The 26,046-nt window shown below is 35.0% G+C and overlaps 3 protein-coding genes and 1 long non-coding RNA gene across 5 annotated transcripts; 2 read left to right on the top strand and 2 right to left on the bottom strand.

Moving 5' to 3' along the window:
- Window positions 1-598: 598 nt before the first annotated feature.
- LOC113396843 (gastrula zinc finger protein XlCGF49.1-like) lies at window positions 599-2,893 on the bottom strand. Its single transcript, XM_064220106.1, has 2 exons — window positions 2,782-2,893; window positions 599-1,515 (listed from the first exon to the last, which is right to left on the bottom strand). Exons 1-2 carry the CDS (start codon window positions 2,871-2,873, stop codon window positions 843-845), a joined length of 765 nt encoding a protein of 254 aa, XP_064076176.1. The 5' UTR covers window positions 2,874-2,893; the 3' UTR covers window positions 599-842.
- Window positions 2,894-4,957: 2,064 nt separating this feature from the next.
- Window positions 4,958-6,262, top strand: LOC113396844 (uncharacterized). Its single transcript, XR_010309807.1, has 3 exons — window positions 4,958-5,447; window positions 5,789-5,853; window positions 6,140-6,262. It is a non-coding gene; the product is annotated as an uncharacterized LOC113396844 (long non-coding RNA).
- Window positions 6,263-6,455: 193 nt separating this feature from the next.
- LOC113396845 (protein LLP homolog) lies at window positions 6,456-7,174 on the bottom strand. The gene has a single exon (XM_026634908.2). It carries the CDS (start codon window positions 7,093-7,095, stop codon window positions 6,682-6,684), a length of 414 nt encoding a protein of 137 aa, XP_026490693.1. The 5' UTR covers window positions 7,096-7,174; the 3' UTR covers window positions 6,456-6,681.
- Window positions 7,175-7,405: 231 nt separating this feature from the next.
- Window positions 7,406-23,854, top strand: LOC113396840 (uncharacterized). Of its 2 annotated transcripts, none has more exons than XM_064220181.1 (11): window positions 7,406-7,735; window positions 10,919-11,027; window positions 14,146-14,313; window positions 14,924-14,997; window positions 15,752-15,842; window positions 16,792-16,963; window positions 17,505-17,627; window positions 19,481-19,642; window positions 20,228-20,413; window positions 20,771-20,892; window positions 22,140-23,854. In XM_064220181.1, exons 1-11 carry the CDS (start codon window positions 7,669-7,671, stop codon window positions 23,566-23,568), a joined length of 2,703 nt encoding a protein of 900 aa, XP_064076251.1. In that variant the 5' UTR covers window positions 7,406-7,668; the 3' UTR covers window positions 23,569-23,854. The 2 variants fall into 2 exon arrangements, with proteins under 2 accessions (XP_064076251.1, XP_064076250.1); XM_064220180.1 differs by having other exon boundaries at window positions 14,924-15,024.
- The last annotated feature ends 2,192 nt before the right edge of the window (window positions 23,855-26,046 follow it).

The following is a 26,046-nucleotide window of genomic DNA, read 5'->3' as shown; positions in this document are numbered from 1 at the left end:
TTCATAATTCGCTACTCAGACAGGGTTGCACTGGCAATTACCTCGCCTACAAATGAGCACAAGGCAAGGCTACTCAACCCTGAATCTTTATGTTACTAAAATTGGAAAACCGCTTGATAGCAACGTTTGTGTTTCGATTCGATTGCGATAAAGTAACTTTTCTTTAGTAGAATTAGCCCTCAGTTCTTACGAATTAACAGAGGTACTAAAAAAAAGGAGTTCAGCAAGGGTAACATTTTTGTCAGTTTTTGTTTTTAAGCTATATAAATAATATTCTATCATATGTCAGCAGTTACTTCGAGCGGCGAGTTAAGAGCATTGGTATAAATAAAAGTTATTTATAAGTTGTTTGTAATTTAATTTAATAATATTACTGTTTTTATTGCAGTATAATAATTAAACACATTGGAAACCGTCTGAGGCTTCACTTGCGTCGGAGGGGGGGAGGGTGTCAATGTTAGGAATTCTTCCCTTGGAATCGTGTAGGCCAAATTTTATGATGATCGATTGAGTAGTAAATATATCGCTTGACGTACCCGCTCACCCGCTCACCCGCTCACCGAACAGACCCCTTTGACTTCAGCGGACATTACTTTAGGTTAATAATTTTCGAATGAATAGTTCGGAACGGCAACGTTTGACATATTTAGGCCGATATTGACCCTTTAGTATTTAAGTAACAATATCTCCGATAACGTTGTTGTAAAATAATTAAATGATAAAAAATGTCCTGTTAAGTTAATGTTAAATTTAGTCTTAAAACGCCATATTAGGGGGTATCATTTAATACGTGACGTCACAGACACATTGTACATCTAAATAATAGTGCGGATTATCCCTTATCACGACATGATACCGTGAGTCCTTAATATGGATATATCTATGACCTTCTCGTTAACCGATTGGTTCGGGTGGTGTATGAGGTGCAAGAGGATCCTGGGCTTGCTGTTCGACGACCAATCACAGAGGGCGCATTTAAACGTGTCACTCTTTGCCTTTTTATATCTCCTGTCCGGTTTCCCGTGCTCCATTATCTTGTGAACTGTCAACAGATTTTTCGTGCACGTCTTGTGGTTGCACTCGCCGCACTTTTTCTGTGCCTTCTTGTGCACGCCCAACGCTTCTTTATCGTCGAACGTTTTATCGCAGGTCACGCATTTCGTTACGTTTTTATCCGTCACGTGACATTTCCTCTTGTGACACGCTAAGCCCCGTCTGTGTTTCGCGATGTAGGGACAATTCGGACACTTCAGTGGATTATCCGGCCGATGGATTAGTTCGTGCTTCTTCAAATTCTTCTTCGAGACGTTCGTGTGGGGGCAGAAGGAGCACTTGTACGGCTTTATGCCCTGGTGTATTCGCACGTGCTCTTCAAACAGTACCTTATTGCATGTGCTGTAGTCGCACATCGCGCATTGGAACGGATTTTCTCCTCTGTGTATTTTTCTTATATGACGAATTAACTGTTCCTCATTTTCGGCCGTGTATCGGTTACACTCCGGACACTGTATACGTCTAAAAATAAAAAAAATAAAAATTAAACATCAATAACTTGAGTATTGAAATATTTTTTTACGAAAAGGTAGGACTTTGTGCAAGCCAATCTGGGTAGGTACCACTTATCATATATCCTACCGTCAAACAGCAATAGCAGCATGATCCAGTTCGAATGGTGAGTGGGTCATTGTCCCTACAGGTGGCGCATTGGCGATGTAAGGAACAGTTAACATTACAGCGACAATGTCTATGGGCGGTGGTCAACACTTACCATCAGGTGACCAGTTTGCCTGTCTCCACCTATTACATAAAAAAAAAATACATTAAATAATTGTCCAAGTCCTGTCCGATTTCGACCATAGTGACCAAACTCAAAAGGACATATCACAGTGTACTAGTGTGTGGGCAAACACAAGTGTACTCTAATGGTTCACCAATGAAGGAATATCGATGGGAGGGCCAATTCAACATAAGGAGAAACAGTTCGGGCACAAAATTAACCACTTTCTGAGGGACTGGTGCGTATGCTCTATAACCATGAGAATTCATAAACTCAAGTCTGTCAGCTAATAATAGTACAGCCATATTAGCATAGATATTCCTATTCTAATGAAGCGAGTCGATATATATAAACAGATTTGCATAAACCATTCAATTTGCTAATAGCTCTGGTATGCACAATGAATAATTCTTGAAAATTGCCGTCAAAAGTCTCCATAATATAGTGGACTAAGAACTTATTTTAAAGATCCATATAAAATAAAAGAGACTCTTTTGCTTCTGTTAATATATATTTTTTATTATATATCAATGTTATCAAAACAAAAGTAACTCCGTCTGTTACCACTGCATTAAACCACCGCACCGATTTAATAGAAATTCAGATAGATAGTTTGAATCCGGAGGAAGGACAAAAAGGTATTTTTTTTAATTCACCTCTCGAGGAGGTGAAAATTGCGACAGATGGTTTATGTACTAAAGGTTTTATAAATTTCGCAGCAGGTTTCGCATAGAATACAAATTTAACATCATGTTTGTGTTGTTCTACGTTAAGGATTAACAAGGAAATTGTTACTTCTATGCTAGTCTTCAAAATTTAATTGAGTCTGTTACCTCAACCGTACCGATCAATCTCTTTCGTGTCTTCTCCATCCTACGTGACATTGGCGAAATAATCCGTGCCCTGTCGGCACAACTAAAAGCCATTAAACTAAGAATTGAATTGAAATTTAACATCGGTAAACAGTAAACAGGCAAGGTACTGTTAGTATTAAATCAACTTACTTTGATGCAACCGTTGTGTATTCAACATCATTGCTGTTCAAATTCTCAGCCACTTCTATGAATATTGGCGCGTCACTCGTTTTATCTTCCATTTTGTTATTTATTACTAAGTCTAACTGCAAAAGAATGTCTTTATTAACACAGATAGCATTTGTTCAACATTGAAAGTCGACACAGAAAATTATTTAAAAAAAGAATGCTTGTTTTATTCCAATTTTGTTTAATAAATCTTTACTAAGAAATGGTGCAGTATATATTATTATTGTTTAAGCAGCTGCTCTTCTATTTCCCCTGTGAATTTGGACTATTGACATGGCAATAGGCAGGAAAATGTAATTGATGTACAAAAATTCAATTTAGTAATATTTTTTTTATGAGGTGTCTGCCTCTTTTTTGAGTTTTAAAAAGTTGACATGTGAGTAACTATTAAAAACTTAACAAGTGTAAATTTGTTCTCTTTATACTTTAAGGATCGCTGTGAGCACTTCTAGTGCACCAAATTAACAGTTATCCTACTCATATACCTATAATGGCCAGTTAATACAGACATAAAGAACAAAGCTCTTGGATACTTTATTTACCAGTAAATTAAGTGTAGGATGTTTGAGATGGATCATATGCACAAGTGATTTAAAAAAAAAAAAATTGTATAGTTTTCTTAGTACACAGGTACATTTATTGTGTAAAAAATGCTGTTAATTATTAAACTTATAAAAAACATTATGTCAAATAATATGGAATGATTTAGACTTAACAGCATTTAAGCTTTTATATCAGTTTAAAGTTATAACTTTATTTTCTTCTCATCTTAATTTTGCCGCTCTGTATACTAGCCGTGGTGCTAGTAGTATAAATTGAAGCGATCAGATCATTATTTTTGTTTACAAATAAGTAAAGTTTGTTAGAGATTTATACATACTTTCTTTGAAAGGTTTCAACATTTCATGAAATAAATAATAAAAACATATCTTACCTTATTCGATTACAAGAAGAGTAAAAATTGTATGTCTCGATAATTTAAATTTTAAACAAATAGTTGAATTAGTTTGTCGTGTTTCGCCATGCCATTACAATTATATACAAATTTACGATTATGATTTATGACATACCATCGTTTGTTTTGATACATTCTTTTTTCTTCTATTGTTTATTGCTTTGGATACTACAGTTTTTGCCCACAGTGAAGATTTTTTTTTAATTCATATTTATCTTTTTAAATAATTAGTATTATTATGCAAGATCTTTATTGTGAATATTATTAGTGTGCACTTCCTATACGACATCTTTCCTAAGCGTGGACTGTGCTTTTTTGTAATTGTTGAAAAAAAACACAGTCCGTAAGTGTCGCACGGCTGGGCTCCTCTATCTATGCAAAGAGGAATACAAATAAGAATTTATTCTAACAAACTGCCTTAAAGAGGTATGTTGGTATTCGAGTGCCTGCAAATTAGAAAAACTTAGTAGAAGGAGATCCTTTCTCTGTATCTGTAGTTTAAAGTCATTTACAGGAATTTCCGCCTGTTTATGAATCAATTTTGCTACTATATGAGAAGAACCAGCTCTTTAATAAAATTCTCACTGTCCGTCGCAATCGGCACCTCATGTAGGTAGAACTCACGTAGGAGGGCCCATATGTGGTGGACGCTCTCAAGCACAAAACAATGTATTTTTGTGAAAAGAAGTTAAGTTATACAATAGTACTAAACGGTGTTGTCTTTTTCGTCAATATTTTAGTTCACCGCGCTTTACTTTATGCCATAATGCTAATGCATCATAGTTGAATTTTCGATGTGTTTATTTTTTTAATATTGCCTTGTAAGCATTTATATAAATAATATACTAACATTCAATGATATTCTAATAAAAGAACATCATTGCCAACATTGCTATAATTTATCAGCATTTGCAGTTTTTAATTGGACTTCGATCCTTGTCTTGCACAATCTATTAAACACATTTTAATATATTGTGAACTAACTTATTACAAGTCATTTTGTTATATGTTTTTGAATATATTTAAATATTATTATATTTGTGAATAGATATTATTATATTATACAATTAAAAACATTTGGAATCATCTATTACTTTTTTTGTTATTTATGTTTTTAATAAAATAGTTGTATTGATAACTTTAAATCAAAAATAAATTTTAAATATTGATCAATTTGAGGTTGCGTGATTTTCTTAAAACATAACAATATATTTTTGGTATCTCGGGCATACTATAGAGCATAACATAATTTTGAATGTCATAAAAGTTGTTTAATTCAATTTTTTATTTTTTGAACATAATATTGAAAAATACCCTCACTGATTCGAATTCCATAAATTTGAATTCAATGAACATTAACTTAGGGAAACGGGAATGGTTCAAGATGTCTACACCAGCTTTACGAAAACCTAAATTTTTAAAAGGATCGGATAAAAAGAATGTTGTTGATCAACAGTTTATAATATTAACTTTAAAGAACGGAATGAAATTAGTGGTATCCTCAGACAGTTTCCATGGAATTCTCATGATAGGAAAAACATATCGGTGCGTGTTATGTGACGTGGAAATAGAGCATGCATTCAAAGAACATCATAAGAGTTTAGTTGAACACAAAAAGTTATTAAACAAATTTCCATATGTTACAGAATTTTCTGAAAATTTAATAAGACAGGTATGTTAATTTCTTATACATTTTTGTTTTGTTTTATGTGTAATATTTTTTATAATACAGTATATTTCAGTCAGTATTTTTGAAATTGGAATTATAATTGAAAGCTTATTACTTCCGAAATATGTCCATTAATAAATGTCTAAAATCAATATTCGTTAATAAAAAAAAAATTGTTCATTGGTTTAGTAATCAATACAAACAAATCATTTAAAATAAGTTCTTGCCTATTATTTATGAAGTTGCAATGTTATTTTGGGTAAAACAATAATTTAAAGGTGCTTGTATTTTTTCAATAAAATATAATTAGATTATTAAACAAATCTTTGCATTTCTTCAAGTAGATAATGGTTTTATTAAGATACATATCACCAAGTTGATATTAGTGACCCATCTCGGCACCGCGCGGGTGAGATTTATTATTAAAGAATATGTTTTGATATAAATATAATTTATATCAAAACATATATATCAAGAATAATGCACCATTCTACCAGTGAACTTTTTTTGGAAATGGATGATTACATCCAGAGATTACTCATTACATACAAATAAAAATTACCATTGTTTAATATTAGTATAGTTAGATTAAATTATACAATTAATAATTATTCCAACAAATTAAAAATTAGAAATTAATATTTAAAATATATATTTTTTTATCTATATTCATCTTAATTCATGATTTGTTACAGATAAACAAAATAAATTGTTATTGCACAATTTGTAATGTAACCATGGGATCTGTATCAGTAATGCTTCATATTAGGACAGACGAACATATCCACGAACTTAACAGAGCCATTTTAAGAGCTGACACTTATAAACCTCTTGATGTAAACAACAATAGTATATAAGCTTAATATATTAATGTTTTTCAATTTTTGTTTATGTAATTCTTAATAAAAATACATTAATATTATTATAAATATTGAGTCTTATTGATATTTTAGGATTTATGATTATGATCATGCACATAAATGAAAAGGTGAATTAAAAAAAATATACAGCTTGTTAATTTAAAGACTATATTTTTTTACTTAGAAACATATCTTACATGAAATGTAAGGAATAGGTAATGTGGTTTGGAATTTTACGTTTATAGTACATTTTTCAACCTTCAGCAGGTCTTTTTTGTATAACCACATTCATAAAAACATTGATGCACTTTGTAGCAATTGAACTGGTAAAATATTGTTAAATAAAAACACATTTTTTATACACCTATGGGACTTAACTACCGTCGACGTTTCTTTGATTTTTTCTTTAAACCTTTTTTTGTTTGAGTTAATTTCGCAACTTTTCGCTTGTGCAGCCAAACTGGATACTGGCCGTTTTGGTCTTTTAATGTTTTCGTGCTGAAGATCCGTTTTTTACCATTATCGGCGGCGACTTCTACTTTTTCGTCATCTGAACTCATTTCAACGTCTTCTTCCTCTTCAGGTGGCTTTTCCTCTTTCTTCTTTTTACCAATTTTTCCTGCATCCAAAAATATAACTTGGTCAGACTCCATAACCTCATTTTCGTTAACTTTTTCTTCTTCTTTAATGCCTAACATTTTCTTTAAACGGGCCAGTTCTTTTACTGCATAGCGTTCTCGCTTTATTGCCCGGCATTTCCTCTTCCATTTGCTTCTGGTTGACTTTGCCATTGCTTTAAAATTTGTTTTTATTTAAAAATAAATACTTGACTTCTGTCAAGTAACACGTGAAAGAAAAATTAAAAACAAATTACTAAATAAGTGCTGCCAGTCGACTTTATATTCATTTTTTGAGTAGGCCACATTATATATTAGGTATTTATTGAAATACTTAAATGATAATTAAATATTGTGTTCTATTTAAAATATTTTTTAATATTATTAATGAAACAACTACATTTTTCCAAAATAGTTGATCGTTACTTCCTGAACTGCCATAAACTAAAAAGATATTATTGTTGTCTATTACTGTAATCGGAAATCGGAATATCAATTCTTGTTTTTTGCTGACTGCTGGGTGCTGTCATAATTTTCTTATTTTCGGGTATTTGGGGATGATATTGCCTTTAGCTTGGAATCGTTCCAATTTCGTAAAATAAACTGTTTACCTCTTAAGATTAAGCTTACTCACCGGGTCATCGTTATGAATCCGCAGTCCTTTGTGTCGTGCGTATTTTAATATTGACTTCGAAGGAAGTCAATAGTTGTATTTTGTGGGTCCTATACCAGTATTTCTGCTTTAAAATGGGTTCAGTGCACATAGAATGTGATACAAAACGCGAATTGGATGATAGCGGCTGCGTACAAGATGGTAGTATAATAGATCTCAATTAAAACCTTTGTTTTCTTTGACTTAAAAGATCGCTGTCGATAATCAATAAAAACAAATTGGTATTGATTTTATAGGAAAAGTATAAATAAATATATGAAACGATTATATTGTTTTAAATAGTCGTCCTCCTTGGTGTATTATCTATTTATTTTTATTTTTTACGAAGTGATCTTTGTCTATTTTGCACAAGAAATAAAAAAAAAAACTTGTTTTCAATGCATATCTAAAATAATATGTTTAAAATTTCGTAATAAGTTATTAGTATGTTTTATTGATTTTTTATTTATATCCAGACTCCATTCTTAATATCCTCTTTAGATATTTTTTTTAAATAGAGATCAAATTCAATTAAAAACTGAACAATTATTTGCACAATATTTACATAATTAATTGGTCCTTATGATCGATTATTAAAAAAAAAGCAAATAATTGCACATACATTAGTAAAATATTAATTTTATTCATCTTTTTACATTATTACACATTATTCCTTCTATTCTATTTATATTTATAGTCCTCAAAATTACTTAATTTAATAAGTTTGTTTATTTGAATATCTTTTCAAACCATGCTTATAGGTGGGCAGTATATATTATGACTATAGCTATAACACTTATTGTATCCATATAGACGAAAAAAAACAGTCTATTTTCAAATGTTTAGTCATTTTGAGTGTAAATATTTTGTGGCCAGTTATTTTAAAATTATGTTCAAACAAATACTTCGAAACAATTCAATGAAGTTATTTCTATTTATTTTCGAAAATTTATATTTAATTTGAATACATTTCTATTGATTGAAATAAATAATATTTAATAAGAATCTTTATCATTTAGTGAATATAATCAAATATCCTTTCCAATTGAAGAGATTTAGCTTTTTCATTCAATTGTTGGTAGGACTTTGTGCAAGCCCATACATCAGTGTATACCACCGTACATACCACCCACTAATCAGATATTCTACTGCAATACTTACATAGTATTGTTGTGTTCTATTTTCAAGGTTGAGTGAGTCAGCATAATTAAAGCACAAGGGACATAACATCTTAGTTGCCAAGATTGGTGGCATTTTACTTAAAATTTCTTATGAAACTGATATCTATACTCTATTCCAACCATAAGAGGAAAAAAGTCAAATAAACAACATTTGACAGCAAATTGATGCAATATCATTGTCCGAGAGCTTGATTAATCTATGATATCCGCTATGGATTTGTGAAAAAATTGTGTTTTGAACATAGACGAAACTGTTTAGGAATTTTGGAAATGAAATTAAAGTGGATAATAAGTAGTTAAGTGTAATGGTGTTGTATTATAAATAAAGATATATTAATCATAAACTCTTAGTAGTGCACAATATAGCTGAGTTATTAGCAAATCGCATTAAAAACCTGAATCTAAGTTTTGTTTATATTTTTTCCTACTTCCATTGGAATAGGCTGTATAGTCCAGAGTTGTGCTAGTCTGCTTTGCATGTTATAGAAAACAAAAGAAAAAAGTGTAAACAAACCATAGATTTACATATTCCATGCTATTTGCTACTAGCTCTGCAATATAGTGCACTATTTTACATAATTACTTATATACATTTTAATTTTGCTTTTAAAGTTTCATTAACAGCTTTGCAATTTTCAAATTACCATTTATTAACGAATCTATTGTTAATATCATAGATTATTTAGATCTCGGCCAATGATATTGCATAAAATCGAGGTTAAAGTTGTTTGTGTGTGTACTCGTCCTGTGATTGGATTAGGCTGTGCACATTAATTATTAAAATGTGCTATGCTAAGTATTTTGCCACAATAATTATACTAATTTGTTGTCAAATTTCCTATAAATATGGAAGTGAAGTAAAATGTTTTCTTTTAATTAATAAATAATTTTCTTAGCTAAATTTCTATTTATAGGCTAACTATAGGCACAGTTACTCCATATAAATATATATTAATATTGTACTGGTGACATTAATTTATTTTTATTTGTGAAGGAGAATTTACAAGTTCATTTTCTAGAAGTTATATCTTCTTTTACTACTTTGTTTTATTTTTTTATCAATCATTAAGTCTGACGTTTTAATGATAAGGAATTCTTATACTATATTGAATGATTAATTAAAAAAATTGGAAAGATAAAACATTTGATTTTTTTTTTAACTAATGTGGCCAATGATATTTGTTACACAGTCTACTTCAAAAGTTGATAACATATAATTTGTGTTGTAAATCATACAAGACAATATACACAAAGAAAATTTTGCTGAGGCACAGATAATAAAAAATTGCCAATAATTAAATACCATAAACATCATAATTATGAAATTACTATGCTAGATACCTTTACCCATCCAAGTTCATTCTGAATATTACTGAAATAATTTTTGAACACTAATGAGTTGCTTGGGATATTACCCGACAGGAAAATAATTAACTTTAATTCTTTCTTATATAGGCAAAGATAATTTATTTGTCTATATAGTCTATATTGTCTACATAGTACTTTACAAAAGAATTTAACCAAAGGAGCCAACTGTTTGGTGTATTTGGTGGCTAACTGTTGGCCACTAATTTTCTCGACACGGTCTCAGTCCTTTGACCGTTGACAGTCTATACATTTATAGATATCAATAATCAAAGTAAATAGGCTTGATTGAATGTCCTTAAGCAAAGAGGTTTGGTGTTGTTAGGGCATAAATCGACTATGCTATCTGAGATGTTATATCCCTTGTATAATTACATTAGGTCAAGTAACTTATAGTATTATTAATATAAGAGGTAGATATATTAAAATGTTATTGAACTGTTTTAATATTAAAGGCATTCATATTGAAGGGTTATTAATCCACATAGGTGGGTTTTCATACTGGAAAATATACATAATATTTATATATTTTTTAAATATGTTAATTTATATTCAGACAAACTGATGGTAAGGGCTCTCTATCGCCCATAGACGTTGGTGCTGTGAGAAATTTTGACAATTACTTTTATTGCCAATGTGCCTTGGTTACTAAGACATGGGCACACTAACCCTTCAAACGGAACACATAAATAGTATTGCTGTTTGGTGGTAGAATTTATGATGAGATGTACCTGGTACCACCCAGATTTGCAAAAAGCCAGCATAAAGCCAATTTTACAAATTAATGAATTGTCCACAGATTTCGTCCACAACAGCTACAATCAAATAAATTTATTGGATTTATCCGATGATGTTCTACTGTACGTTCTACGTTATTGTTCACCAAGAGATTTGAAAGCGCTTGGATTGTAAGTATAGTTAATACTTTGCCTAGTTAATATTATATTTTTTAATTCTATATCTATAATAATTGTTTGATTTTCTACGATCTCGCTGGCAACACTGTTTATATTAAAATTTTGATACTATTTAATCGAACTGGATGGTGAGAGCAATCAGTACCACACCCATTCATAGCATTAATTGTGTGTCATCATGCACATAAAGGTGCAATGCGATTTAACTAACATTCAAATGTCATATATATAAACACTTATACGTAACGAATTACCAATTTAAAATTATGCTAAACACTTATCCGACCTTTTTCATAAGAAATAATTCAAAAAAGTTTTTTTTTTTTTTATTTAAAAATTGTTGCCATGTAGAAATAAGTATTTGACCAAGATTCCGTGCGGATGAGTGTTTATAAAGTTAATGAGTTAATTGGCGTGTTTGGAAAGGGCTTATATAATATATAATTCGATTTTATTTTCAATTATAGTGATGTATAAATATATCCAGATCTTACCTAATCCAGCCCCCCTTTTACCTATTTGTGGCCATTCATTTATTACGTAACTAGCGACCCGCCCCGGCTTCGCACGGGTGCAATGTGGGCTAAGAGATAGACATATACCATCGCGGACTTTTTTGAAGACCTTTTTAAGGTGTACAATACTGTAGTACATTATTTTGATCTATCTCGTAGGGTTCAGCCAGCGTTTGCAATTTAGGCGCAAAAAATGTGTTTATTTACGACATCTCATTAGAAACCTCTAAAATTATAAGTATTTCTCAACTATATAATGCATGTGTTATACATCTAAACCTTCCCCTCGAATCATTCTATCAATAAAAAAAAACCTCAGCATCAAAATCAGTTGCGTAGTTAAGATCTAAGCATACACAGGGACAGACAGCGGGAAGCGACTTTGTTTTATACTATGTAATGATACGATTTTTACTAGATTTTGAACCCCTCTCCCCTAAATTAGAAAAAATAAGAATACGCCGACCCCTTCTCCCCGTTTACTATTTATTACGTAAGAATATAGAGGATAGAAATGAATATACGCTTGGTTGGTTTTGTATCGACGTTCGAGGTTGCCATGGAAACAGTTAACTATGCGCATCCGAGCGCATCTCGGCCATCGCGCAGTTGCCGACGCTTTTTCAAATATTAACTTTGTCTATATTTGTGATCTTACGTAAGACTATATCATATATCAAGACACCCAACCCCTTGTAAGAAAAAATATAACGTGGTTGAAACCTTCACCCCCCCCTAAGTTGTCTTATGTAATAAATGAATGGCCCCTTTCGCCTGCCTGTTAGGGGTGTAGGTCGTATTTCTTAGGTGAAAAGAAGCCTATGGGCTTCCTATGAGTTCAAGCTTGCTCCATATCATATTACATTAAAGTCTGTTATTTGGTCGTGAAAGCGTAACATACAGACAGACAGACAGAGTTACTTTCGCATATATAATATTAGTTATAAGTATATACGTCAATAGCGCAATCTGTATCGACTTGTTGCGTGACACGTACTCCTTGCTCGCGTTCCTGTAGTATATATAGCATTTGGCGAAATAATAAGAACTTTTAAAAATGTTATGACCATTGAAGGTTTTGTTGGTAGCAGAAAATTTTCATTCATCGCCGAGCACGATATGAACTATAAACAAATTAGAACCTATAGTCCATTCCATTAAACGAGTTCCCAAAGGGAATTACCTTTGTCCTCTCATTGGTTAATACGCTTGACTTTCATTGGCCAAATCATTTCTTTGGATCGTCTTATACATTTGATTAATCTCGCTTATGTCTAGCCGCGCGCATTGACCAATGATGGACGAGTATTTTGTTCCCTAGGAGTTCGACTCGTGGAATGGACTATAAATGTTGGATTTACACATTTTCCGAGTTTAAGGTTTGGTGCTCTTTCCCAATAACACATACGTAGGAACATGCACCATTGTCATTTATGTAAAGCTTCCAATTTTATAAGTTTTTTTTAATTAGTCCAATGTTATAATTGCGAAAGTAACTTTGTGTCTGTCTATCTCACTATCGCGGCAGAAAGCCTGAACAGAATTTGATGAAAATTATTATAAAGTGAGCTCGAAATCCAAAGAAATACTTGAGCTAGTTTTTATGTCTACCATTTTCCACCATCTACCACTTTTATAATTACTATAAAGGTATAGTATAATTGGAACGATGTCCTTCTTGCTAAAAATAAAAAATAAAACTCCTCAATTCGCTGCCTGTCGAGTCTTCCTTCCCAGGCTAAAGCCTCTGATGAATCTGCCTTTGGTTTAGATAAGCTTTAGTTTATTGATAACTAAACAGCTCAGATGTATTGAATCTCATAATTTTAGGTCGCCTTACAATCTCGTTAGTTTTATTAGGAAATGTAAAGCAAATGTATGACGACCTCCGTGGTCGAGTAGTGTGTACACCGGTTTTCATGGGTACGCCACTCCGAGGTCCCGGGTCCGATTCGCGGCCGAGTCGATGTAGAAAAAGTTCATTAGTTTTCTATGTTGTTTTGGGTCTGAGTGTTTGTGGTGCCGTCGTTATTTCCTTTTTTTCCATAACACAAGTGCTTTGGCTACTTACATTTGGATCAGAGTAATGTATGTGATGTTGTCCAATATTTATTATTTATTTATTTAAAGCAACCGAATACGTTTGATAAGATTGTGTTATTTTTTAAATGTAATATGTAGGGGGACCGGCAAATGTGCCACCTGATTTTAAGTGGTCACCACCGCCTATAGACATTGGCGCTGATAGGAATATTAACCATCCCTTACACCGCCAATATTATATTATGACCATTGTACACTGGCTCACTCACCTTTCAAACTGGAACAAAACGATACCAAGTTTTACTGTTTGGCGGCAGAATACCTAGTGAGTGGGTGCTACCTACCCAGACGGGCTTGCGCGAAGCCCTACCACCGAGTGGTTTAGAAGATTATTTTTAAAAATACATCCCTTGCTAGTCGAAGCCAGAATTTTTATTGTAAAACTGCCACCTGGAGCAGCGTGGTGTAATAACATACAAGCCTTCCCAGTAGTAAGACTAAGCCCACCAGTGGGACATTCACAAGCTGATATCTGTGAACGTATTTCATAGCTCGTGCATTCGTCTCGGGCGTCTTGTTCGTGAGCGCTCGTTGTGGAGGCGAGTCGACACGACCGCGGTACCCTGCAGCCAAGCGAGGCTGAAATGGCTCCTCGATAACACCCTCCATCAAGATACCCGTGCATTAATGATCACTGGATACGCTAGGAACGCTGACGGGTGAGTGTGGTCTATTTCGATGGCAGGATGACTCATGATTAATAATAAACTTTGACCTTGAATCGACGCGACGTCATTGGTCGATATTTAAATGATCTGTGGTTTTCATTTTGGATTCGTGAATGGCGATTTGAATGTCGACGTATTTGATTGGAACTTTTGAAGAAGAATTTGAGTCTGTATAAGTCAATTAGAATAGTTTTGTATTATAAATCAAGATATATTAATCAAGAACTGTTTTTGAATCAAATCTAATGGTATGTATATATCTAAGGTTTGTTTATCGTTGTATGTATGTACCTAGCGGTTGTGATCGAAGATTTTTGAGGTAATATAATTGATGGTAAGTGGTCACCATCGCCTACAGACATTGGCTGTTATCATATCAAGCGTCCCTTGCGTAAACGATTTGCCAGCAAACTTGGGAATTATGTCCCTTGTGCCTGTAGTTAAACTGACTAACTCCTCAAACCGGAACACAAGAATACTCAGTATTGATGTTCGGCGGTTACATTGGCACCGGTCTTCAAATCGGTATATGAAATATGAGCCGTTTGAGTTGTCGGGCCCTATCCAGGGTTGTCGTGATTAATTTTCAAGCTGTTCCTAGATGTCTTGGACTCATAAACGTCACGCGCAAGGAAGCCGCCGAGGAGAAGGACGAGTCCAGCGAAAGCGAAGCAGGTACGAACAATGAACCTAATATATGTGGTGAGTTTTTTATTATATGTAATCTCTTGAGATGGCAGAGCGGTTAGAACATCGTGCATCTTAATCGGTGTCAGCGGATTCAAAATCAGGCAAGCAAAGTTAAATTTCTTCTCAAAGGTAGAGGAGGGCATAGCTCAGCAGTGGGCCATTAAAAAGCTGCTTATAGTTAGGAGGGGGGGGGGGGTACGGTGGTAGACACCCCATGTCAATCGGTTGAGTAGCTTAAACGTTAAAGCGTAACAAACGAATTAACAAACTCATGTTAATATTAGTTAGCTTAACGTAAATTTGAGAACTATTAAGTGTTTTTTTGGGTTCCGTAACCAATGGGTAACACGGAACCCCATTACTAAGACTCCGCTGTCTGTCCGTCTGTCACCAGGCTGTATCTCATGAACCGTGATAGTTAGACAGTTGAAATTTTCACAGATGATGTATTTCTGTTGCCGGTATAACAGCAAATACTAAAAACAGAATAAAATAAATATTTCAGTGGGCTTCCGTACAACAGACATTTTTGCCGTTTTTTATAGATGGTACGGAACCCTTTGTGCGCGATTCCGACTCGCACTTGGCCGGTCTAACCGATGATTGCGGAAACCCAAGAAATCACCAATAGGTGTTTATAAAATTAGCTCTTTAAACAGCTGATGAATTTATTTATTGGCGATACTAGTACGAGAAAATAATGGGTTGATCGTTCTAAGAATACGTATCTTGTCTTCAGAACAGATCCACGAAATCCCGATCCCGGTGCACTTGGAGAGACATCACGCGAGGCTCTTCATCAGTGCCCAGAGGACTCCAAATCTGCCGAGGTGAGTGTTTCAATTTTTAAACCCCCCCAGATTGGGGGTATGAGTTTAATAAGTGTATTTGTGGCATCGTAAAGGATTTATTACGTATTTTATTTTATATCTCTTATTTAGTGTAAAATATGTGTATATTGTTAATGTACCCTTTGACTTGACTTTAATGATATCACAATAACATGGTCGTGACCCGATGCTATGACCATTTTACCAGCAGGATCTCCAACTCGTCACCAATTTACAGCAGAAGTGTAGCGCGGTATGGTTCAATAGCTGTTTTTTTAGGGACAATCGTGACTACAAAATTTGCAGATCTGTAGTATTGATAAATGTAAAAAAATGTATTTTTTTTAGACATAAAATGGCTGCTTACCTGGTTCAAAATTGTCGTTGAATTTTGAGACACCATGTATATAAGAAGATAACATTGGTCCGTTCCACGAGTCGAACTCCTAGGGAAGAAAATACTCGCATGGCATTGGTCGATGTACCCGATAAGAAAGACCAAACCGGCATGTAAGACAATCCTAAGGAATGTAATCACGATCGGGTATTAACCAATGAGCGCACATGAGCAATTTCTCCTGGGAGCTCGTTTCGTGGAATGGACTATAAGACGTTACGTTCTCCCAACTCTTACTTACACTGGCTCACTCATCCCTTGACAAACCGAGATATAACCCAATGGTTAGAACTCGTGCTTCTTAACCTACGATTGCTTAATTTGTGTTTATAATTCATCGCGTTTCCTGTGACGGAAAACATAGTGAGGTAACCTGCTCTTGTCTAATTTTAATCTAATTCTGCCACATCCATCCATGTATCCACCAACCCTCATTGGAATGGCTCTAAACCATCTCCTTAAAGGGAGGGCAGGCCTTAGCCCAGCAGTGGGATATTTACTTAGTTACTGAAGCATTGGTGTCATTTTGTAATGTCAATGTTCTATTTATAGATATCGTGGCTTCCCGTCGTGGACCGACGAGACCGACCTGGGCCGCAGTGGGCCGCAGCGGTGCAACGGGCCGCAGTTCTCGTTCTCGCCGAAGCTCCTCCAGCAGCTGGTCGCCACCTGCACGCAGTTGACCACGCTCGCCGTGGATTACTGTAATATTGATTGTAATCGGGTAATTATTAATTATACCTTCCTACTAATCAACTTCTTTTGAATTAACAATTATTTACCACTTTTCGTCCACGGTCTGTGTGTGTTTGGGGGGGGGGGGATTAGCCTACAATCTTGAATTTGAAGAGGTATTTGGTTGCTGTTTTGAGTTAGTTTACCAGTGGCTCCCTCTAAAGTTTAGAGGAGGAGAGGGTATGGTATCGTTTGCAATGTCATAACATACCTTGAAATGGCATTTTTTAATTATTTTTTTTTATATATTGGACAACATCACATACATTACTCTGATCCCAATGTAAGTAGCCAAAGCACTCGTGTTATGGAAAATCAGACGTAACGACGGCACCACGAACACCCAGACCCGAGACAACATAGAAAACTAATGAACTTTTTCTACATCGACTCGGAGCGGCGTACCCATGAAAACCGGTGTACAGACTACTCGACCACGGAGGTCGTCGTCAATATGCTAATCGGACTGAGATTATAGAGAGATTGTAAAGAATTTTTCAGTGACATTTCGTTCTTCGTCTCTGTTCCAGACGACCCTCGGTCACTTTCCGAAGATGTTGAAGAAGCTTTCGCTCCGCGGGACGAGGTGCTTCAATATGACCGTCGATAAATCGTTCCTGTTCAAGATTCAAGATCATCTACCGTTTTTGGAGGTGAGTTGACTATTGTTATTTATAGCCTTGTAGTCTGTTCGTTTTAATACGTATAGCATTTGGTTTACGCGGCGTTAGTAAGGCTCACAGTCGATGTAATATTTTAGTCATTTTACACGAAAACTTTAGTGATTATACGAATTACGATACAAGATTATATTGATGATAAAAAAGCGTGGAGTTAATGCTCGTTGACTTCCAGGCAGGAGACATGACATACATATATAATTGTATTTAACTAATGACTGTGGTTTTAGACGTTGAAAAAGAGTAACTAATGAGTTTCTTGCCGGTTCTTCTCGGTAGAATGTACATTCCGAACCGGTGGTAGTTTTACTTTAAACAGTTTGTTAAATGATGATTCAAAAGTGCTTGTAAAAGCCTACTTGAATAGAGTATATTTTGATTTTTGATTTTGATTTTTGATTTTGATTTTTGATTTTGTTTTTTGATTTTTGATTTTGATTTTTGATTTAGATTTTTATTTTGATTTTTGATTTTTGATTTAGATTTTTATTTTGATTTTTGATTTTTGATTTTGATTGTCGAAGAGTTTGCGCAATGGTTTGATGCGATGTAAAAGTTCGTAGGATCGATCCTGACCCCTTGGGCTATTGTTGTCCCCACTCCTAACACAAGTCGTAAATTCCTTAATTGATACGCGGCATTGCTACTATTCTTAAAAAAAAAAATAAACAGATTAAACCCTTATGAATCACTCCGTTCGTTGTTGAAAATAGTATTAATATCCGTTCGGTATTCAGACAGACGTTTTTGCGGGTGAGAGTAAAAATCTAAATATACTTTATTCGTGTAGGTTCTTACAAACACTTTTCAAGCGTAATTTTACTAGAACTATGTTGAATGAAACTAACACCGGTACGGAATGTAGATTTCATCGAGAAGAAACGTCAAAAATAGGCTATTTGACTGGTTTTTAAAATTTTATATTCTTTAGTAGAGGTTAAGGAACCTAATAAAAGTTGTTTTTTTTTTTAATTCTAGTATATATTTGCTGAAAAATATCAAATTAAAAATTCAATTTTTAAATAGCGCGCGAAAACGCTACTTTGACAATATGGCGCTGCAATGGGGTCGGTGACGTCACTTGCCTGTTTTGTAATCTGTGACACATATAATCCACGTACAGTAGGCAAACGTGGTTAACAAGCAAGTGACGTCATCATAAACCCGACCAATCAGGGTCGTTTTGTGTCACGTGACAAACGTTTAAACAAATGCATTTTTATTTATGGATTTTTATATAAATTAATAATTAGTTTTCAACTTTCGTTATTAAATAACCATTTTTAAACTCATAATATATGCTGATTACAATAATTGACGCTTTATTTTTCGCATTGTCAAATAGCTTATTCAGTAATTACTCTTTTCTATAGTTTAAAATACAAAATTGTGTTAGTTAAATGCAATTATATATGTATATAATATATCCTATCTGAACGGCAACAAGTATTATTTATTTATAACAAGTATTATTCCAACCATAAAAGGATAAAAGCTATATAAACAACATTTGAAAGCAAATTGCCGCGATATCATTGGTCGAGAGCTTGATTAATCTATGATATTCACTGTGGATTTGCGAAAAAATGGCGTTTCGAACGTCGACTAAACTGTTATCGGAATTTTGGAAGTAAAATTAAAATGGAAATTAGTGGTTAAGTGCAATAGAGTTGTATTATAAATAAAGATATATTAATCATAAATTCTTAATAGTGGACTATATAGCTGAGTTATTAGCGAATCGCATGAAATATATAAATCTAAGGTTTGTTTATCTTTTTTCCTACTTCCAGTGGAATATAGTGGTACTATTGTTTTGGTTACAGAGTCTCAACGTTTCGGAGTGCGAGTGGATGGATCCAGCGACGCTGCTGCCGCTAAGCAAGATGCCGAAACTCGAAGAGCTGTTCATGCGTGACTGTCCCAAGCTGGCCGAGTTCGTGGCGTACGCTTCCCTGACATCCAGATACGGGTTCAGGACTTTGAGGGTGGGTGATTTCGACAAATTGTTTTATTTAATTGTCGTGGGACACGCGGTTAGGACGATGTTGTCTTGAATCTCTATATATTATGTATTAAATAACAGATACAATGAAATAAACTAACAATGTTTGAGAATAATTCAATGACAAGAGATATTATATTTTATATATTTATATATACATAAATGAAATACCACTCACTGATCAATCTCGAAATCTCTGAAACTATAACACTTACAAACTTGACATTTGGCAGGTAGGTTCCTTATAGGGTGTAGAGGATGTCTAAGAAGGGATTTTACGAAACTCCACCCCTGAGGGGGTAAGACGGGGATTGGAAGTTTGCGTGTTATCAATTTCGCACGGATAAGGCCGCTGGTTTAGTCAGTGTTAAAATCTCGTTGAAAGTTTAAATAATGTTATATTAAATCGTGTATAATGGAAAGAGACAGATATATAGAGAAAGAGAAGGTATACGCTTTTTCCTTACGCGAGTTAACTCCACTGTATGCCGCGTTAAAGAACTTCGTTCCAAAAACAACTTGACTTATGTGTGGGGCCCAACTCTCACGAACCCCGTGCGACTTGCAGTCCCTGGACCTGCGCGGCTCGCCGGTGGGCGACTCCGAGGTGTCGGCGCTGGGCTGGCTGCCCAACCTGGAGAACCTGTGGCTGGCGGCGCGGCGGCACCGCTCCGTGCGCTTCAAGCACCACCACGCGCACTACGCCGACGACCCTCGCGTCGCGCACCACCAGCTCGACCGCTGGGAGGCGCGGGTGGGTGGACACCGCTTGCCTTTCAGATGCACCCGTCATTGCTATACGGCTGCGTCGTTGCCCGAGTGCCTAGCTCGTGAGACGCTCTGCATTCAAATCCAATCCTGACAAAATATTCTCAGTAGCAGGCTGATATTTGAGGCTAATATTTGCATCTAGAATATCCAGTTTCATAAATTTTAATACAGAAAAAAGGCCATGAGGAAACTAAAATCTTAACTAAATCCCCCCCCCCCCCCACTACTCCTGACATTCGTCTAGTCGTTTAATCTCGATTGTTTGCCAAACGATCCTTCGTATATATCCTACAATAAGTTCATTGAAGTTGTAATTTCTTAATGTTTTTACGCTTTACAGGAACCGGATTACTTCAAATCGAAATCTAGTTCGGATTCGAGCGAATGCACCGAGATGGACAATCCTCAGCCGTCGAGCAGCCGTGCGGTGCCGGTCGCTGGGGGTCGTGCAAAAAACGAAACGTTAGTAAATTATAGTTTATTATATATATAACCAAGGTACATTATAAGTATATATTATTTAAATATATAAACTTACACACACATAGATGTAAACTAACACATACGTAGTTTAATTTATACTTAGATCTTGCGTTTATAAGCTCACCGGACGTAATGTTACTTAGTCTTCAAATTTGCGTATTTATTTATTATTATTTTAAATATGGAACACAAAACATATCGTCACAGTTAACAGGTAAGATATAGTATATATGTTACTGTAAATGTTCGAACTACGGTTAATCTTAAGATTTTCCAGTAAAACCTAAGATTATATATATATAGTAGGGTAGTATTTGTTTATGAATTTAAATTTAATTTAGTATAACATAACGGCCCATGAGTGAGACCACTGCTGGGAAACCAAAAGCGTAGCGTGCCTTGGCGGACCCCGTATAAAAAATTGTTGGGAGGATACCCTTAGGAAGGGTAAAGATTTTTCACAAAAGAAATTTTTCATGGTCAAGTGTAGTTTGCGTAAAATTGCTTCTAATGGAAACACCGTTAACCCATGCAGAGGAGTACGATTTGTTTTAACGATCTGCTAATAACCAACATGAGTGTTAATACGGTTTGTTTAAAACATTAGAATAACAGAACCATAACCAGGTCTTGGAATTTTTTGCTTTATTGATATATGAATAATACCGATAAAGATCGGTTACTTTCTGAATTTTTTGGAAACGGTCCAATTTAAAAATTATATTGATTGAATTTGATTAAACATTGTTTAGAATGATACGTTATTTATTCAACGCGAGCGACAGCTTCACGATGTTTTCCTACATCGAGCACTATTTAGATGATGCATTTGTCAGTAGTTTGTCTGATTGTGTTTAGGTTAAGAACCACTACCAAGTCAGAAATTCTCGTCATGTCTATAGTCTTAATTTAAGGCAAATTAATCTGCGAATCGCAGGTCCTTATATACATATAATATTATATATTAAAACTTCTTATATATGGGTTTACATTATAAATATTTTACTCATTCATTTAATACTAAGTGTCGTCTGCGGTTTCGCTTGCGTTTTTGGGGGTTGGTCATTTGGTGTTAGGTAAAAAAATGTAGCCTTTCAGTTCAAGTTTGTTCAAATTTAATTCAGTGGTTTGACAGTGGTATGGCAGACAGACAGACAGATTAACTTTCGCTTTGTAATATTAGTTAATAAAAGTAGATATTAATGTGCAAAAAATAATTCTTTCAGATCGGAAGCGTCCAACACTAAGACCGACAGGGATAAAGAAGGTTCCTCGAAGAGAAAACCTGAAGACGGTAGCGGCGAAAGCGCCGATGTGAACGGTAAATCCCCGCTGAGCAAACGTCAGAAGGTCAATAATGATTCGAATGAAACGAAGAACGGTAACACACAAAACGCGGGCCCAATGAACGTCGCCAATGATGCTCAGAATCAGAGCAATGATTCGAAAAACGAAGAATATCCCAAGAACAGGATTATGAAGATCAACTGCGAGATAAACGTAAATGTTATCGGCGTGATCGAGACCGATAGTGACGATCCCGACGCGATAAACGAGGACGATATCGATAGATTCGATAACCCTGAACCGAGGAACGAGAACGATAACCCGAGGAATGACGAAAACGGTAACAGTGCAGAACCGAACGCGCAAAATGTTCAAAATTTAAATAGAGAAGCTCAAGGCAACGATAATGCTCGGAATGAAAATTTTCGTATGCAGAACGCTAGAGGCGGCAGTCCTGATTGTATAGTCGATTGTATTAAAATCGATCAGTTAATCGACGTCGGGGAACTCAGATGTGGAAGGCAGAACGAAGTTATCGTAATAGCGAGTACATCGCGAGCCAAAGTGAACAATACAGCTCGCCAGGAGGACGGTCACCAATCCACACCAGGAGGCCAGAAACAGGAGGCCGGGCAGGCTGATAATGTTAAAGTTGAGGAAGCCGCGAAGCCAAAAAAGGATGAACGGAACGATCCGGAACCCAAGCAGAATCTAAAACGTCCGAATGAGAACGTTAACGAGGGCGCGTCGACTTCGAAGGACGGAGAGAAATCCGACGAACCGAAAGAGAAGTATGTCTGTTTTCGGAAAAATCAAGAGCCGGTCTACGTGAATTGCCTGCCCGAGAATGCGGCCAATCAGAACCAGCAGAATCAGAGGCGGGAACCGCTGCCGCCAATCCAGTACCAGATTGAGCCGCGACACCACGTCCTGTACGTCAGCGTCGGCCCGCAACTGAACACGTACCGCTTTCCCCGCGATTCGTCCGAATTAGATCGCCATTTGAATTTGAACTTTCGTTCCACGCACGTGGACTCGAGTTCGCTCGTCACGGATTTCGCGATGCGACGTTTCGGTCGCGCTGACGGGGAGGACGTTAACATAATCCACATCGGTCCCAATGGTCCGATGGTCGTCGGTCACGATACCGGTTCTAGACCGGACCGGTCGAATCTACGTTTTCTGTCCGTTACCGGTTATAGGAATATCACGGATCGGAGTCTAGTTCACCTCGCGACAGCCGCTCCGAATTTGACGAGGATCGATTTCACGGACACAAACATCAGCGAAAACGGCGCGGAGAATTTCCGAGGCATTCGACCGGATTGCGAATTGATTTTTAGCAAATACAAAGATAATATGGATTAATTTGCATTCATCGTACGCCTGTAAACAGATCTCACTAATTGATTTTAATTTTACTCGAATTTTAATCGATATAGACCGACATGAAGGTTTTAATGGATATTTTTTTTTAATGTTTGAAATCTTTAAAAGGAAATCATCGGACCTCATCTCGGAACGTTTCAAAATTATTATAATAAATTATTATCATAAACAGTAGTTTATAGTTAATGATATTTTGATTAAATGTTCTAAGTGTATCGGTGTAATAAATGTAAAGGTGGATGCATACTGTTAAAACGACACGCTGCATGAAAAAACAAATATTAAAGAAATTTTAATAAAATCTCTTCATCGTGGATTATAATAACGGAACCAGTTAATATCCCACTGTCGGGCAAACGAACTCTCCGTTCAATCTGGAGGTCATGTAGGTTTCCTTATGATGTATTTATGTTGCATGAAAAATAAACACTCGCTGAGCTATCTCACTAAATATTGTATGAATATTAAATCTATTTTTACGGCAAAATGACTGAATATAGGTAAGATTCTAGCCAGCGACGTCAAAGAAGTTAATTTTAGCTCTCCATACTTCAAATAACCGAGGCCGGTTTTAAATCACAAACACTCTACGCTGACGCTTGAATTGCAAAAAAATAATACATTATTTACACAACAAATTGAAATATCGAATGGAATAATGTAGCCGCCATTAGATGTATAACATCGAAACGGATGGTTATTGAAAAAAAAATATAAATAAATAAAGACATAGTTTCGTTACTAAAATTTATCTATTTTCTTGTTATTATTATTATATAATATGTAACAACGGAGTTTATAATAGTGCCCCGCGGTTTTGCTCGCGTGTAAGACAAAAGGCAACCTTTAACATGACTTCATACCAAATTTCAACAAATTTCGTTCAATGGTCTGTCTGTAAAAGAGCATGTGTTGCTCTTATACAGACAGACCATTGAACACAGACAGAGTTGCTTTCGCATTTATAATATTAGTATAGATAAGTACTTGTGTGTAACAAGATGGTAGAGAGCGGATGGAGATTTTGCCGTCACGACATCGCACATAACTGAACAGCGTGATGTTTTAACGGTGTGCTTCTATCTTAATAGTTTTTTAATTGATGTTTCATAAACTGGAGTTTGGACAATGTCAAAGTGCTATTATTGTGTAAGCGACTTTGGAATGGAAATGAGAGAAGGTAGAAATTGGAATGTAGATTTCGTGTAGTTTTTCATCTGAGTGTATACTTGTATATAAGAATTAGAAAAAGTAATTTGTTGATATCGTAGTGGGATTTTGAAGTGATTATTGATTAGGGGATGGTATTTTTATATCCCAAATGTGTAAATTATATTACGATTTGACACAAGCAGGATGCATTTATAATATCAAACAAGTTTTTTTTTTTTTTTAATTGTTACGCAGAGGGGCAAATGTTTACGTCCATAGACATCGGCGCTGTAATAAATGTTGATCCCTTACGTCAATGCGTCATCAAACTTGTTAACTGAGATGTTATGTTCCTGGTGCAGTTACGTGTGCACTGAGCTGAACTGGAACACGATCAAAACTAAAATATAATTTATTCAAGTACGCTTTTACACTTTTGAATCGTGATTTTAACAGAACTTTGTTGAAAGTAAAGAAACCATCGGTTTGGATTGGTTTTGTTTTTAAATATTACTTTTCCTATTTACCCCTTCAAACTTATCACTTGTGCTAGGAGTGAGGACGACAATAGCCCAGTTTAAACTCAGTACCCAAGAAACTCAGTAGTTACTCAGTAGTCGGTAGAATATTTATATTAAATCTATCAAGAGGATTGTTAATATATATTAAATATAAAAGTGAATTTACATGGTAGAAAAATGTATTTGAACTTGCTTGGTGGTCGAAATTCGACCTTGAACTAGGGTGGCCAGATAGAACCTTATCAAATCCGGGACAATTCTAGGACAACGGTGTCGGGTCGTGGCCATAGTAAAAAGTATCTTGTTTTTTTTTATTTTTAAAGGATTTATATTTGTATTTGAAAAGGAAAATGCCATTCATTCTCAAATACATACTTTTATTAGATAGGTATCTACGTACATAGCAGGTAATTAACGCCAGTTATAATTTTAAGATGCAGTTTAGGCTTAAAACTTATTTTGATTATTACAAAACTGGTAGGTTATCAGAATTCGGGACAATAAGGTCTAATTACTGGACACGGGACAAGACGCAAAATTCCGGGACAATCCCGGATTTCCCGGGCACCTGGCAAGCCTACCTTGAACCGACCTTGCTGAGTTCAAATTTAACGTAACCCTAGGAATCTTAAAATATCTCTTGATTGTCGAATTTGATCATAATATCGAATTGATGATTATTAAATAAATGGAATGACTCATCCATAGTATTTTTTTTTTATTTGGCATTATAGTAAAGGATTTTTTTTTCTCGTCCTTGTTTTGTTCAAATCCATAACATTTT

The sequence above is a fragment of the Vanessa tameamea genome, chromosome 31 (assembly GCF_037043105.1).
Source record: "Vanessa tameamea isolate UH-Manoa-2023 chromosome 31, ilVanTame1 primary haplotype, whole genome shotgun sequence".
Taxonomy (NCBI): Eukaryota; Metazoa; Arthropoda; class Insecta; order Lepidoptera; family Nymphalidae; genus Vanessa; species Vanessa tameamea.
The sequence above is the reverse complement of the archived record's forward strand: the minus strand, read 5'-3'. Positions and strand labels throughout refer to the sequence as shown.